The following is a 17,539-nucleotide window of genomic DNA, read 5'->3' as shown; positions in this document are numbered from 1 at the left end:
AGTCTTCAACTAATGTTTTTTTAAACACATATTGCGAGTTAAAAAATAAAAACACAAATTAGTATTTTTTTATAGGTACATACATACAACAAAAATAGACTATGTGGAAACTAGATATACTAGGCACAAGGTATATACAGTCCATGTGCATGGTGCACATTGTAGAATCAAGGACCAAATAAACAACACGGACAAATCAGAAGACATATATATATATATATATATATATATATATATATATATATATATATATATATATATATATATATATATATATACAGTAAACTCTCGTTATATCGATATCGGATATATCGATAGTCCCGGTTATATCGATACTATTTCTATGCACGCACTGAGAAAATTACATGCAAACAGGGTCGGATATATCGATAGTCCCGGTTATATCGATATTTTTTCGGACTCCCTTGAATATCGATATAACGAGACTTTACTGTATATATACATATATATATATATATATATATATATATATATATATATATATATATGTGTGTGAAGAAAATGAAGACCCTGTTTTTGCTAACATTTCAACACCAAGGCATTCAGTATCCTTTCTATCTGATACAACAACAAATGAGAGGTTGGAGTCTTTCATATTCTCAATAATCGTCAATCAGAGTCAAACATATACATGTCCCACTTGGCAGAAAGGTCCAGAAGCAGCATTCGGAATCCCCGACCAGTGCTATCACATGTACGTGCTTGGCCGTGGCGGTCAAGGGTTTTGTTTCTGGGATGTCATACTTTCTATGCAGAGTGACTAACATACTACAGACTGGGTGGATCCGATGGAATAGTTTCTAATATTGCCTTAAACATTAGCTCTTTAGTGCTCTGACTGTCTTTGCTCTCATTGACTTTGAACCCCCTTAAAATAATATCAGCGCGATCCTGATAGCAGCGTAAAAGGGCAAACTCTGGTATTAGCAAGAAAAGGAACACGTAGAGGACTAATCGATTGCACTGGAACGGTATTGAAACACACAACAAGCGACGGACTGAAATAAACTCAATTCATTCACAATCATATTTGCCTTTTTTGGCATGTACTGTACTGTACCCTTTCCCATAGGAAAAAAAAGCAACAGAAAGTTGCTGACAAATGGGGCCACCGCAGGTGACCCCACTATGGCGTGACAACATGATAATATCCGAAATTAAAAAAAAGGGACGAGATGAAGCCCTTAGATTAAAAACAACCACCGAAACTTTGTTTCAAGCACTGAATTGAAACTTGGTACCATCAATTTAACCCTTTCATGGACAGCCGTTACCACAGTGGACAGGTTATTATCTTATCAGGTTACAGGGTTGGTGAAAGGGGTCCAAATAAAAAGTGCCACATACTTCATAAACACCTTGATTATGGGGAGGATAAAATGTATATTAATCAATAACCCACTCGGCTGCATCAATCCATACATCACTCTCGAGAAAGGAAGCAAACCTGAGTGAAAAGTCCATCGCATCAGTTTTACTAGTTTGGCCTCCGACGCTAACGGCGGAAAAGTTGAAAATGATGCCTTGTTTGTGGATCGCACTCAATCATCTAAAGAGCAAACTGGAATATAATCCGCTTCTCTTCGGTTAAACCGCATAAGTGGTCCAGGAGAAGTCCCGCAACCATTTTATGAGCATTGATTTATATTTGGATTACAAGGTTGTAGCGCAACACAAGGTGCTTAATAATGGGATCTTCTCCTCTCTTTTGTTTGACCTCTGTAAATTGATTATTTGATGCGGTGATGCGGTGATGGTGGTCACATACATGGCAATCCGGAGACGCGGCAAGTTTTCTAAAAAAAAGAGATGCTGCAACAACATGGATTGGCCCCCTCACATCGTAAAACCCAATTCCTATTTAAAACCATCATCGCTTTATTTACATGGCAGTTCGATCTGATTAGCTGTCTTCCTTTGTGTATGCCATACATTCAGTAAGAAGAGAATCATTCCCGAAGAAATACAACCAAAGCCTCAACTCACTCCTTAGATAGCAATCATCCTTTTGACTCAAAATATTGAGACATTCATGATAGTTTGGGGACACGATGGACTTTGACTTGGACCGGGTTCATTTTTAGGTTTCGCCCCCCAAATCGCCAACTCCCTTCAGAAGTCGCGAACTCACTCTGAAGCGGATTTGTGTTCTTCTGAATTTGTCTCTGGCTCGTCTTTTTACCCCTCCTTCTTCTTGTTTTTCTTTTTCCCCTGTAAAATAATACTGCACAGCCTCCAATCCCTTCAAATATTTTTGGTTAAGGTGGATTACAATAGCTCAAGTGAAGCCGCAACAGCTGCTGGCTTCTTGAAAAGTTCACGTTCAAAACAAAAGAAACCAAACAAAAAAAAAATCACTTTCCTGTACAACATGTTTAGATATCTATATTCATATGTATTTATATATATATATATAGGCGGGGTAGAGTATTGCAGAATTATATTGCATGTGTTAATCAATAAACCTTGAAAAAAACAAGCAAGTACACAATACGTGATGTTCGATATCTCCATTTTGATAAAGCTTAGATTATTTAAGCGCCTTTGCCTCCAGGTTTACAATCAGAATACTGAACAAACGTCCGGCCACTTGGCAGATGTTTCAAGAGAAGCGGTTATTGACGCTGTCGGCATGCCAAAACTAATCAGCCCTGACGACGCAGAGTGAGAAAGAGAGAGAGAGAGAGAGAGAGAGAGAGAGAGAGAGAGAGAGAGAGAGAGAGAGAGAGAGAGAGAGAGAGAGAGAGAGAGAGAGAGAGGGAGTAAAAGAGGATGTGCATTCGCCGAAAACAAGAGCCCAAAACAACAAACCCACACAAACTCACATATATGGATACGCAAAAACCAAATATATGGCTTCTAACATTGAATCAAGGCAGTTAAATCAATGGCATTTTCTTCAGTTTCATTTTTTTCCCGTTGATACAGACACAACCAGACTTTGTGTTCAAGTTCAACTTTGGTTTGGGTAGATACAATGAATAGAATATTCCTCAGTACTTTTTTTCATCGAGTATATACACTTCGATGTAAGATCGACCAGCGGTCTTCAACATGTTCGCCCTCCCCTCTACTACTATTTGAAACAAAACTAAGAGCAATATTTTGCTACGACAGTTTATACGTTAAATAAAAATGGACTCAAAACACTTTGTCATATGATCTCAAGTCCCTGATTTTTCAAGTCCAGCTCCTGCTAGATTGCATTGCATGGATTCTACACAGTATGCAAATGTTACATGGATCATACTTTTGTAAATATCTTTACAATAACGACAACGATATACAGTAGGTGTTTGGAAGCAGAGTGTAAGGGGTGATACTAAGAATAAAGTTGCTGGCACAGTAGTCTAGACCAGTTCAACCTCACCTTATACTAGTTTCATTGGACTTCTCTTCGCTCAACGTCCCAAGTCATTGAAACACCGCTCCGTCAGCTGACATCCAGGCCCAATGACCGGCGGCGTCAGCAACAGCCGATTGGTCAGCGGGATTAGTGGGACTGACCCAAACCAAACAGATTCACCTACAAAAAAGGCCTCTTTCCTGAAATGGACCAGGGTCACAAGTTGGAAGACAGCCGAGATCTGGCAGAGTCTAGCTCCGGAAGGCTGACAATGGAATCTTTCTTGGGAACACCAGAGTCTGGGGGCCCTGACCCAGCAGCCCCTGCTCCTGCCCCCGTTGCAGCAGTTGGACCGCTGGGGGGTGGTGTGGAGGCGAAGGCTACCCTCTGTTGAGTGCCTACTGATCTCCCCACCCCAGAGGGCCCGGGCATGTTAGGGTGCGGGGGTCCGATGGAGGTGTTGGACGTGCGAGTGGAGGGAGGAGGGCTGGGGACCGCAGATGCAGTTTGCGGCCCACCCTCCTGGGGGAGTGAAGGCTGGGAGGCAGACAGTGCTCGAGTATCCTGGCTCAAGCTCCCCGTGTGGAGGGAGTGAGTGCTCTTGTGTGAGGCGGGCCTATGCTGGTTCTGTGTGGGACTGGGTACGTGGTGCTGTACTAAGGACAACTGGGAACCCGAGGGCCCCACGCTGGCCATATATTGGAAAGTCCGTCCTGACGCTGCTAAGGGGCTTTGAACGGGGGGGCTGGAGATCGCAGATCCAAATGCTCCTCCGAATGTCTGAGGCGGTTGCGACTGAAGAGGAGACACGGAGACCGGGCTTTGCAAACTCTGCATTACCTGGAACCTACGCACCATTCGGGGTGACTGTAAAGTTCCCGAACCCACGAGCGGATTCGCCATTTGAGGGCAGAAGCTCATGGCAACAGCCTGCTGGAGGGTGGCGATAGCAGAACTTGTCTGTGATTGGCCGGGGGGAGCGAAGATACCACCAATGGAAGGAGTCATCGACATGGCCCGTGGCCGTTGCAGGTCCACAAGCTTGACCATCTCACGGTCGTACTTGACGATCTCCTGGATCATCTCGTTCTCACGGTTGTTGAAGACGCCGGAGTTGAGGTCGTGCTGAACTTTGTGCATCAAGATGGAATTCTTTTTGCCTGAAGAAAAACAACAACATAGAATAGATATTTTAATACATGGGTTCAAACTTTATCACTATTGGCCATATAAGAGTGCTTTCTTACCAATACGATCCAAACGATCAATAGCCACTGTCTCAAAGGCTCGTCTCATCATGGGATATTCTTCCAGCACCTCATTGAAGTCGTCCACAGACAGAGAATAGAGTCGACAATAAGTCTCTGCTCGGACACTGGCCGTCCGTCGACCCCTCGTCAACAGACAGATCTCTGAAAACAATGTGTTGAAGTTAAAAGGAAAACAAAACTCTTTCTTGTGACATACTGGAAGAAGAAATGCTAGTGTCCTTACCTCCAAAATAAGAGCCATCAGAGAGTTTCATTGCAAGTGTGCCTTTGGTGATGACGCTGCACACTCCATGCTGGATGAAATACATTTTCTTCCCGATGGTGCCCTCACGTATGATGTAATCGTGAGGCTGAAAAACCTCAAAGTGCAGTTTCGTTAACATGGCCGTGACAAAGTTTGGTTCGGCGTTGGCAAACAGGGGCATGGAGGCCACCAGTTTGCGACAATTGAAGTTGACAATTTCCTGAAGGTGGAACAAAGATCAAAGATATGATGTGTTCAAAGATAGCATTGTGGATGGACACACACAAATTGTATGTCTCACCTCTCGGAGTGGCTCGCTGAGTTCTCCCAAAATGCTTTCCTCGTCAAACATCTTGCCCTGGTATCTGTGCTCGTAATAATCGTGGATCTTCTGACGGAAGTCGGCAGGCAGTTTGTGGAAAGACATGTACTGCTCCACTTGTTTGTACTATAGAAGGGAAGTTGGACAAAGTCAGGATTCTTAAAAAACAACAACAGTGGACATTTCAATAGGTACAACATTTAATGAGATCCGTGGCAAAAGCTCAAAAAAATTCATGAAGCTCCCCCCTCCAAAAATACCTTTTTCTGAAAAAAACAGGCGTCTTTTTAATGTGTATGGCATTCAGAGGTATAAGTGGGAGTTTTGATTAATTGCAGTTCAGGAGTTATGAGTAGTATGGTTGCCCAAGTATGCACAACCTTTCATAATAAGGATGTGGCTGCATGCAAAATGTATTACATCACATTCAAATGTATGTCAAATGTAAGTCAGCCTTCTTTCTTTTCTTCTTCTTTTGCAAATAATGGACCGGCAAAATTTACTGACAAACCAACTTCGGACAAATGCGTTTGTTACCATTGGTGAAAAGTTGACTGCAATGCACAGAAAGGCAATATTATCAGGGAGCGAGGATTTGTGTGCCAATCCAAGATCAAATTTGAATATGTACCATTGGAAGGACCAGCCAAACAATGTCAAAAAGGGTGACTTCTAGTCTGAAAAACAAAGTACACTCTACTCAAGTACAATACATGGCTGAAAAAACTAGTTCAGCAAAGTAACATCATACACTTTTTCCAGTTTTACCTCAAGTCATGGCCGCCTTTCGATATCAGTGGACTCCAAATTCCACATGCATATAACATAGAACCTTGACACGTGTGACACCATCTTGAAGCCTTGAGAACATACCATCAGTGCGGTAATGGTGTGGCGTGAGATATGCTAAAATTAGCCTCATGATCATCTTAATCAGCGTTGTGCGAAACACTTGAGCAAAGCCTCTAATGCAAGGTTCAATACATGTCCTGTACTGGAAATATTATGTGCTTCAGCTCAGGGCCTCCGCTCCACTTTAAGGGTGATTGCTTCCACTTCATATGGACCGTGCATAAATTGTATAGCTCTTGTTATGAATAGTCTCTTAGTTTCAGGGACCGGAGAGAAGCATTAAATGCATCACAGTTGGTAGATGACTACAGCCTCTGACGCACAGCCATTAGGACACATTGGGCGTCATCGCTGATGTCACGCAGTCGGACTGAAAGCGGAAGAACATTTTTTGTCAATTCTGAATGTAAGTCGCACAAATTTGTTTCCTCCAATTTTTTTTATCAAGCTTCACCTAAATTAGTCAACCTTTCCTTATATGAGGCGGTACGGACACTTTGGATACAGTGACTGCATACCTGGCTCTGGTTCACTGGTCAAATTGTAGTGGCGAGATGTGGATTTCATCGCTAGGCCTTCAGTAGTGCTTTGTCTGGATTATTATTATTATTATTATTATTATTATTATTATTATTATTATTATTATTATGTCTGAAAAAAAGTATGGTGTGAAGTCCACTCGAGGGTACCATTATCTGCAAACTATGATTGGGTAGTGACTACCCAATCATAGTTTGTCAAAACTCTGATGTTGACCAGTGGTTGCAAGAAGGCATTGCCAACTCAAAATCTGATTGGTTAAAGCAACAGTTTGGGTGACACATTTGATGCGACAGAGCTGATTGTGAAGGCATCCGGGTAGATTTTTGAACCTAGTATCAAATGATGGCTGAAATGTGATTGGTTAAATGCTTCAATACGAAAACACACATCTGAAAGAAGCGCAACAGAGGAAAAGTAATGAAAGGAAGCTGAAAGATAATTTGGAATTATTTAATAAGAATTCATGGACAAAATATCATTAACATCAGTCTGTGATTCAAATATTTTTAGGCCAGCAGAGAAGGCTTTGCAGGCCTTGACGATCCACCGCTGTATTTGAGTACAGTATTAGTTAGTAGTAGTAGTAGTAGTGAACAAATGCTATGACATTATCTTGAATTGTTCCAGATGAGGTGTAATGTATCAGTTTGTCACGACATGAGTCTCACCTGCATGAATGAGTCACTTTCTTCACATGTGCAAGTGTGTCACAAGTTTTTTAGCCCATGCGTCAAAAGAGGCACCACAGCTGGTGTCCTTTTTATACTGTAGATGAGAGGTGCTGATTGGGAACATAATGGAGGTGTCGAGAGGTGTTGGGGAGAGCCCGACGCTCTACCCGAGCAGCTGCTGTTCCGTACCTGACCCCGTTTTTGATGTAACGTAGACAGGGTGTGGGGAGTGACGGAGGACGCTAATAAGTTTTAAAAAGGTGATGGATATTTTTCAGCTATCTATGATCACATAAACACATAGTATTTGGCAATCTGAACGTGTTTAACAATGTAACATAGTGGTATTTACCCCGTGTGCAAAAACCAGATGAAGTTTCACCGAGAAGACGGAGCAAGCAATTAGCCGGTGTGTCACAGTGGTCTCAGGGGGACCGACATCAGCCAAATGAGAGAAAATGACGTCAATTTGCTGTCACTTGGATGACATATGTGGCAGCTCAACTGTCTGCTGACATTTTGTCATCTAAACTACTAACTCATTTCATTTTCTCATTTGTCTTTCAGTGACCAGTAGAACCATTATCTCCTTTGCTTTTCCTTTCCCTTCACTTTACTTCGTTCATCTTCCTGCACTTTCCTCCCACAACCGCTCTCCATTGGAAATTCTAATTCAAACTCATCCCAAACGGTCGTGACAATGTATAATTCATTCAGTTCATTGCCGGCTAAATCGGCTTATTATCTTATAAAGCACATTCGCCAAAGAGAAGAACATCAGATACAGAGTAAATCGGAGCTTGTCCTGTCTAACTTCTATTCACAAAAGTGCATGTTGGGGAAGCACAACATTCTGTGGGGTCTCAATCTCTACAAAGTCTCTTGAAAATGAAAAAGGCCTGGGAGGGAGACTGATATTACTTTGTAATCTGAACATCATACATACTTTGTAGGATGTTTCAGGAAAAAAAATCTTTTAAATCAGTCCTTTATCAGGACATGTTGCCGTGTGGTTGTGTTTGACTAGAGATCTTTTACAAGGTCATCCTGCTTCGGGATAATTCGAGTGATGAGTGACAGGCTGTCTTGTTGACAGAAGACAGAGCGCTGTTGTGACAGACGCATGGCGACGGAGGCAAGCACAGGAAGAAAACATTGTTGCTTCCTGTCATGTGCTGCATCATACCAACCGGATCGGACTGCGCAGAGTCTGCACAGTGTCTCGCTCGTCCTGGGAATTTTGACGAGTTGGTCCAGCAACACAGGAGGAGAGCAGATTCGAGTTTTATGACAGTGATGGAGTAGCCAACAGATTTCCAATGCAATAAATAATCCTTTGGAAGGCAAGACAAGTGTAGATTTGTGATTTCAATGCTATTATGGAAGAAACAGTTTAGCTCCTCTGATGACCAGATGTCTGCATTCATAAACCTCTTTTTGTCATTGTAGTTGGTGAAGTGCTGAAGACCCTGCCACATCATTCCGAGGGTTGCTACTTATTAGTGAAATGATCCTCAATCGTCCGTGTATCGGCCTTTTTGCCTTCTTTGGTGCCATGTGTCAAATTAGCTCTGGTGGTCCTGGTCACCTGTCCTGAAGATGGAGTTTCGAGATTTGAGGAATGACCGTGTTTTAATCCTCATCCAGGGTTTTTGATAAGGAAAAACATGGAATGGTTTTGAATCTGTCAGAGCATCCATACAGTATTTCACTGTAGGAGTATATGTGGTCTGTGTACTCCAAATGTAGTCCTGATGAGTAAAAAAAAATTTGTTCTGTGACTGATTGATAGTGTCCTCGGCCCTTGTCGTGATGATCTTTTGCAGTGGTGTTTTCTGAAAGCTGTTCGATAAATCAGGAATAAGTGATTGCACATGATTCCCCATTTCCCCATTGTGGGATGAATAAAGGTTTTCTGATTCTGATTCATTTTAACCCCACTGAAAATTGGAACAAAGGCATTCAGTCGTGATGTCAACAATTGCCCCGCTGGAGAATTGGCGGCAACACCAGTGTTAGTCGCATTTACATCTTAATAGCTGGTAATTTAATAATCTCAAAGTGCTTACGTGTCGCACTAATCCATACACTAAACAGCATGAATGATAATGAACCAAATTCAAGCTGATTTTGGATATTTAGAATACATAATGTGACTTGAGGCCGATTAAGTATTTTCAAACACATGCCAAAATGTCATTTTGTTTCAGTCAAGATAACTTTTGATTGTATGAGAACGAAAACAGAAATTAGCGATCAATAACAAGTCGGTTTGCTGCATGCGCACTGAAACAAATGACTCAAACGTTGTGAAGACTGGAAACAAATTAGTCTCGTCTGATGGTGCATAAGCAATATTATTGTGGCCTTGTCATATTGTAGAATACCTCGACCCAAAAACATGCAGTATGATACATAACAAAAGCCAACGTGACCAACTGGCCAACCGATACGATCTCACCAGCCTGCTGACAGCTGATAAATGAGGCAATAAACAGAAAAGAAATACTCAAGTTTAACACTGCTCAAGTGGAATACTTTACAGCAAACAAGCTGTCAGGAACACCATTTTCATAACATTTGGCCCATACGGACACCATGTGACAATGTTGAATTCCAAGTTGTTGTGAATTCATTGGTTTCAACAAGTCAGCATTAGGAAAACAAAATATTACATGTTAAATATTTTACTATTCCTCTTGAAATGGAGATTACCACTCAATACTCCACTTTCACATGTCATTTACCATACTTGCAGGTGTATAAGGCGCACCGGAGTAAAAGGCGCCTCCCCAGTGAATGGTGTATTTTCAAACCTTGTCCATATATAAGGTGCACTGCACTATAAGGCGCACCTTCAATAAATGAAAAACGTTTTCCAAATATAATACTGTATACAAATATAGAAAAGTTTTCCAAATATAAGGCACTACAGTAGAGGCTGGGGTTACACAATACAAGTGGAAATGGAGTTAGTGGCTGCTGACTGTAGTCGCAAGACCTGTTGTGGCTCAATATCACTTGACACATAAGGCACACCGGCGTATAAGTCGCAGGGTCAGCTTTTGATGAAAATCAAGGCTTTTGGGTGCGCCTTATACACCTGAAAATATGATAGTCATCAAAATGAGATATTTCCCATCTTACTATATAATTGACAGAATAGTGCGCAAACAGTGACCTTTCAAAATAGGTCACTGAGGTCAAATAAGTTACTGGGTCATCTTTTGAGGAAAATGAAGGCTTTTGGGTGCGCCTTACACACCGGAAAACACAGTAATAGACACAACTCTAATTGCCATTCTTTGTAAAATCATCAAAATTCTCATCACTGGAAGTGGTTGAGAGGTGAATTCAAACACCCATCATCATCATTGTCCTTTCTGGCTTGACACTATCTGCTTTGCATATTGTTTTCGTAAATGCAATATGAGTGCACGGGGCGACGCTTTGCAGCGGAGACAATTTGACGATTGGTTAGAAATCCACTTCCTTGCCTTCAGCACCCGTCCCCAACAAATACATGTATTTTTTAAGCAGCATGGAATTTACAGTTATTTAGCTCCATTCACCTAAAGTGCATACAAACACACGCTCTTTGTAACATCAAATAAGCGTGTCACATCAGACTTCAGGTGTTTATCTTGTTCGGGGAGAGTAAAGCAGTACTCACTGTACTGTGTATTTGTCGACAAGGTCCGACAAGGTATTTGTTGAAAGTCTAAAAGCAGTGCTGTACTAGCATGCTTGTGGAAGTGACTGTGTCTTGAGTCCCGCTCATCCAGAATAAAGTACACACTCAAGATGACATTACCACAAGAGAAAGAAAAAAAACGCTGACAAAAGCAACGTAAACAACGCGAAATAGCCCAGGCACTATTTAACATCTTACTGTGCACGAGGATTCCTTGTGACAACAAGGCCTCTTCATCTCCCACCGGTTAAACTCCCCCCCCCCCCCCCCCCCCCCCCACTCCTGCCCGCCTAATCCTCTATGCTGCTCCATGTAGCAGCCAGCTAGCAGTACAGCACTGCATCTCTCAAGGACACCACCCACAAAGAGTAAGAGATAGCAAGAGAGGGAAAGCGAGAGGTCACATCAAGACAAAGATCAGTTGCGGCTCTTTGAGGGACGGATGGGGAAAGAAGTAAAAAAGGAAAACAGATATTTGAGAAAAAAGGGAACCAAAAATAAATACAAAAAACAGGGTCAGTGTATGAAATCGCTCTCTGATCATCACTTATAGTGTAATGTGAGTTTTCAATTTTGTCACACCACCCGGATGTGGAGTGAGCTTCCCTATAACTTGCCCTCAATGTATCCCCCGATGCGTTTTCAAAAATAGTCAATAAAGATGCTCAATAATGTTTCACTTTAAAAACAAAAAAAAGACAAAAAAACATTCTGCTGTATAGTCAGACAGTGCCTGCTGTATTCTATGCACAAAAGAAAATGTCACCAGACTAAAATGTACAACTGCACCAAAAAAGGTTTCATAAAAAGAAATCTACATACTGCATAAGTATAAAAATATATAAAATGATTAAAAGCAAACAGTATTTGATATACCATATTGACTCGACATAATTTCTCCATTGTAGGACAATTAAAGTTTTCTGATTCTCATAAGATTACTGTGCTATTTACAATGCATCAGTCCAGGTTTTTTTTAAACTTGTTTATTAACTCATTCACTGCCAGACGTGCAAAAATGTGTCCACTCTGCTGCCAGGGTTTTTGTCATTGTCACTTGAATTCCAGGAGGACCAACAGAATATTGAGTTTTAGGACTACATAAACATTCAATACAGCCTTAGAAACCTTTGACTTTCTTCTTTCACCAGAAAAAAAGACTTAATTCCTAAATTATATGGGTCTGGAGTTATACAAGCTTGAAATGAGGGAGGCTGTCCAAAATACAATGCAATACATACATATTGGTTTATATAGCGCTTTAACAACCGCTGAAGCTGGAACAAAGCGGAACAAAGCACTAACATGGACAAAAGGGAAATACTACCCCCTTGTGGAAATGAAAAAAAAACATTGCCAGGGGCCATGGCCAGCGTTTTATCAGCACCCAAGCATGAAAAAACAAAACCCGAACAAATTCGGGATTGGCGCTTTATTAAATATCTTCAATTCCCGGATACATTCGTGAATGGCAGTGAATGCGTTAAGAAGCCTGACAGCTATCGGTAGGAACGAGCGGCGGTATCTCTCCTTCTTGCAGAAAACAATATTTGTATGTCTTTAATATTTCTGAACACACAGGGGCTGACGTTTATCTTGCATTTTGTAACTATTCAGTCACGCAATTAACATTGTGTTCCAAAACTATTTTTCACTTCACTGATGAATTGTCGTCCATTGTATAAAAATCACTAATCACTATGAGTGTTTTGTGTGTGTGTGTGTGTGTGTGTGTGTGTGTGTGTGTGTGCGTGTGTGTGTGTGCGTGTGCGCGCGTGTGTGTGCGTGTGTGCGTGCGTGTGTGTGTGTGTGTGTGTGTGTGTGTGTGTGTGTGTGTGTGTGTGTGTGTGTGTGTGTGTGTGTGTGTGTGTGTGTGTGTGTGTTAAATAAATAGTGCACACTATAGCAGCTGTAGGAGAGCTATGGGAGTCGGCAAGTAATAAACGATTTCAAACACAGCAAGCAGGCGGCCATGTTTAACTATGTCGCCTTCAAGATGACATTGTCAGGACACACAGGTCTGCTACCTCATCAATTCTCCCGCTTGCCCAAGGGGGACATCATATCACACACTCTACCCACCCCTCGCCCCTTCGTCTCCTTTCCACATCGACACATTAGCGTGGCCACATCGTCCCCGCCCCTGGCGATGTGCGAGCCTCTACCTGGCTGAACACACCCGTGGCCTGTGATTGGCTGCTCAGAAGCAAGCAGCATCCCCCGACCTCCCTTTGCGCCCCACTTGAACAGACTCTGCTTAGAAACAGAGAGGCTGCTCTGCTTCCTGCACAGGCCACTGCCGTAGCACTGAATTCGCCATCCTTATTTGCAATAGCATGACAAAAATGCACGATGATTGTTCGACTGAGGTACTTTTATTTTAGTTTGGCTTTTATTGACCATGCTGCTTTAAAGGACAACCGACACCATTTTTTTGTTTCCTAACTGATATCAGAAAAACGTCTTATAACATCTAAAATACCCAAAACACGCAGGCTGATATTTTTAGTCCAATGCAAAACACCAATAAAAATGAAATGATAAAAGTGTCCCAAAACGACTTCAAAATGACCTCGGAAGTGGCGAGTCTCAGAAGATCCCGCCCCCTTGTTCGTGACGTCACGCCAAGACGTCTTACCTTGCTCTAAAATCAAAACAATGGCTTCAGATTCGGGGAAGACGCTTTCTTATTAACAGTTATGAATATGATTCAAATAGTTCCGAAGAGGAAAGCATAAATGTTTGCAATCAATTAAAGAAGTCCTTCCGCATCATTTTGAGGCGTCTGGACTCTAATGTAGCGCCCAGAAAATGCACAAGATGGTGCCCAAGCTCTGTTGGAAATGGGCTGATTTGTCTGCTGGGAATTTGTGTCAACTAGTATCAAATAGTAGTCTTGGTGCAACACACAACAATTCACCATCGCGTTATTTATGTGTTTTCCTTCTAATTTCGCCATCAACACAAAGCGTGTCGCTTTCTCGGTCAGGGGCGTTCCAGACGTGACGTCACGTCAGGCATAGTCACCAACTCGAAAACACGACTTCCTGAATATTCAGCGCGAGTCTTACAACGTAAAATATAGCTATAGGCAGTGGAATCTTTGTAAAATACGCTCAGTAGAAGTCATTTGAAGTGATTTTAATAATTATGGACACCACTTGTCCGGAGGCGTCGGTTGTCCTTTAAGTCCCGCATGGAAATGTATTTAATATGGCATTTATCCATCACAGTCCCCCTGTTGCGTCTTTTCAGTAAAGAAAAATAGCATCGGTGGGAATAAATATCGTATTTTCCGGTGTATAAGGCGCACTGGAGTATAAGGCCCGACCCCTAATGAATGGTGTCTTTTCAAACTTTTTCCATATATAACACGCACCGGAGTATAAGGGGCGCCTTTAATGAATGAAAACATTTTTCAAACATAATATATAAATATATAGAAGTTTTCCAAATATAAGGCACACCAAATTATAAGGCGCTACAGTAGAGGCTGGGGTTGTGCACTACTTCTTTGACAGGGTGAAATGAGGTCGGTGACTGGTGATAGAAGTTGCGAGACCTGTTGTGGCTCAATATGACTTCACATATAAGGCGCACCTGCGTATAAGGCGCAAGGGTCATCTTTTGAAGTAAATAAAGGCTTTTGGGTGTGCTTTATACACCGGACAAGCTGCTTTTATCAAATGCAATTACTGTACAGACTGCAGTATTTGTGCGTCAGGTGGCTTTGTAGGATGTGGCCTGGTGGCTCAGAGTTGAACGCGAATGTGAGTTGTGACCTACAGCAGCTTTTTACAGTTGTTTGCATTTTTTTAACTGTTTGTCCCATTGACTCATTGATTGATGATAAATCCATCAATATAGGTGAGGAAACACACCGATGCCGACCGTTTACCACACGGGGAGATAATCAACATCTTTGTGGGTGCTTTAACTCATTCGCTGCCATTCACAAATTTATTTGGGAAAAGTGTGACGTGGAGCGCCATTCCCAAAATTGTTCGGGTTTTGGCTTTACATGCTTGCCGATAAAGCGCTGGCCATGGCCTCTGGCAATGTTTTTTCACAGCATTTGCCTTTTGTCCATGTTAGCGCTTTGCTACAGCTTCAGCTGTTGTTAACGCGCTATATAAATCAATGTGTATGTATTGCATTGTATTTTGGACAGCTGCCCCCATTTCAAGCTCAGATAACTCCAGACCCATAGAACTTGGGAATTAACTATTATTTTCTGATGAAAGAAGAGAGTTTAAGGTTTTTCTACGCCAAATTGAATGTTTATGTAGTCCTAAAATTCAATATTCTGTGGGTCCTACAATTTGATAGAAATAGGCAAAAATCCTGGCACTGGATTGGACACATTTTTGCACATCGTCTGGCAGTGAATGAGTTAATGTTGAATTTTAGTCACATTTAAATTATTTCACTGGCCTACCTTTTCTTGATATTGCCGTCGAGAGGAGTCCAAGGATTGGATGAGTGCTGTTGCGTGGCCAATAAAGACAGCGTAGCAAGTGGCTCCCACAATCATACTCAGCATAGTGAGCCAGATATCAGACAAACTTTCCGGGGCTTGGCGACCGTATCCGATGCACAGCATGTGGCTCATCGCCTTGAAGACGGCAAAGGAGTACAGCTCAGACCAGGTGTCATTCTGGCAAGAAATAAAGTGAGGGAGAATCAATTAGTTAAAAAGTGTCATTGAAATAAAAACGCAAGGTCTTGAAGGCGTGTGTGTCTGAGGAGCGGGAGAAAAAAAAGGCCTTGGGGACAGCGGGGTCATGGAAAAGCGCTTAGACAAATAAGGACCCAAGGGAGGGGATTGCGTTTACAAAGACGTAGAAGGGGAATGGTGTCGGGGGGATTCTTTGAGGCCTCATCAGCTGAGCACAGCGGATAGGAAATAATTTCCTCAGAGAGTAACGGTAATAAGCAGTCGTTAAACAAAAATCATTACACATTTATTGAGTGACGTTATCCAGCACTGGTGTCCAAGTCAAGGCCTGGGGGCCAAATCTGGTCCACCACATCATTTTATTCGGCCCGCGAAAGCAAATCAAACTTGTGAAATTTCATGATGCTTGCTAAAGTCCGACCCAAAATTTCAAATTGTCTCATGTCAACCACAATAACAGTTATTATTTTTACTTCAAATTTGAAAATTAGTTATTGATTATTTTTTTGTGCACGCTATATTTGCCGTAGGTGATTGAAAAACTGAAAATTCTGTCTCAAGTTCACCAAATACCTGAAAACATTTCTCAAACTCCCACAGTAATCCTGCAATCTTGTCTTTGTACCGCTTCACGTCCGCATCAGGTCATGTCACACACATCTCTGACAGGGGAAATGAGTGGGGTTGCCATTATTATTATTATTATTATTATTATTATTATTATTATTATTATTATTATTATTATTATTATTATTATTATTATAAGGCGTGCCGGAGTATAAGGCGCACCCCCAATGAATGGTGTATGTTCAATTTTTTCCATATTTAAGGCGCAACGGACTATAAGGTGCACCTTTAATGGATGAAAAAAAGTTTGCCAAATATAATATATAAATATATCAGTTTTCCAAATATAAGGCACACCATATTATAAGGCACTACAGTAGAGGCTGAGGTTACGCACTATTTCCTCTACCGGGGCGATGATAATGGAGTCAGTGGCTGTTGACAGTACTTGCGTGACTTGTTGTGGCTCAATATTAATTTACATATAAGGCGCATCTGCATATAAGGAGACAATGTCACATTCTAAACAAAATGAAGGCTTTTGGGTGCGCCTTATACACGGGAAAATACGGTAATATGTGGATGGGATGAAACATTCTAATGGATTCCCCAAATTCATCATGGACCCCGCGGCAAAAAAATTTTTTGACTCCCTTTATCCGACTCTTCCAGAGCTAAAAAAAAATATTTCAAAGTTTCCTGGATGTTACTTGGCATCCATAGAATTTTTGAATAAATGTGAGATATGAAATAGATTAATAGGGAACTTTCCAGCACTTCTTTTTAATCATGGGCTGAACCGAAATGTGTATTTGCCTCTAGGACTCAGCAGATCCCGTGATCGACTGTGAGAAATCTTAGTAAGACTCGAAATATAAAGGGGAAAAAATGGCCGTAAACTCGGCTGCCATGGCCTCCGAGAACCAAATATCAACGTAGCCTAAGAGCAGTCAACGAACGAACAAATGCAAACAACAGAAAAGAAACAACGTTACAACTCAATAGCAGCAGCGCCGCTCCTTCAAGGAAGACTCCCAAAATAAACACAGCTCCAGCAAGTGGGCTAAGGCTAAATAGTGGATATGGAAAGAGAAAGAGAAACAGAGGAGTGCAACCGATTGAATAATAGATGAAGAACGAGCACTTTGATTCTGAAATAGTGCAGTCAAGAGAGAGGAAGGGGAGTCTCAACAGCTCTCCCAAGTGGTTCCCATTTGGGAACTATCGTTTGTTTTTGTTGATAATCAACATTTCCATCAGCGGCACATTGACTTCTTGACTAGCTTCAAATGCCTCTTTGAACACTCACGGGGCAACCGTATTGATTGGA

The 17,539-nt window shown here is 41.7% G+C and overlaps 1 protein-coding gene across 1 annotated transcript in view; it reads right to left on the bottom strand.

The window, feature by feature from the left end:
- Positions 1–495: 495 nt before the first annotated feature.
- LOC148891321 (potassium/sodium hyperpolarization-activated cyclic nucleotide-gated channel 2-like) overlaps positions 496–17,539 on the bottom strand; it is a 31,398-nt gene continuing 14,354 nt past the window's right edge. Inside the window, exons 4-8 of the mRNA XM_089009037.1 lie at positions 15,403–15,621; positions 5,184–5,330; positions 4,862–5,102; positions 4,615–4,779; positions 496–4,527 (exon numbers count right to left, since the gene is read on the bottom strand). Coding sequence (XP_088865163.1) covers positions 3,584–4,527; positions 4,615–4,779; positions 4,862–5,102; positions 5,184–5,330; positions 15,403–15,621 — 1,716 coding nt within the window. The 3' untranslated portion in view covers positions 496–3,583. The remainder of the gene's footprint in view (positions 4,528–4,614; positions 4,780–4,861; positions 5,103–5,183; positions 5,331–15,402; positions 15,622–17,539) is intronic.

This window comes from Hippocampus bargibanti, linkage group LG11, assembly GCF_051943395.1.
Source record: "Hippocampus bargibanti isolate YZ-2025 linkage group LG11, ASM5194339v1, whole genome shotgun sequence".
Taxonomy (NCBI): Eukaryota; Metazoa; Chordata; class Actinopteri; order Syngnathiformes; family Syngnathidae; genus Hippocampus; species Hippocampus bargibanti.
The sequence above is the reverse complement of the archived record's forward strand: the minus strand, read 5'-3'. Positions and strand labels throughout refer to the sequence as shown.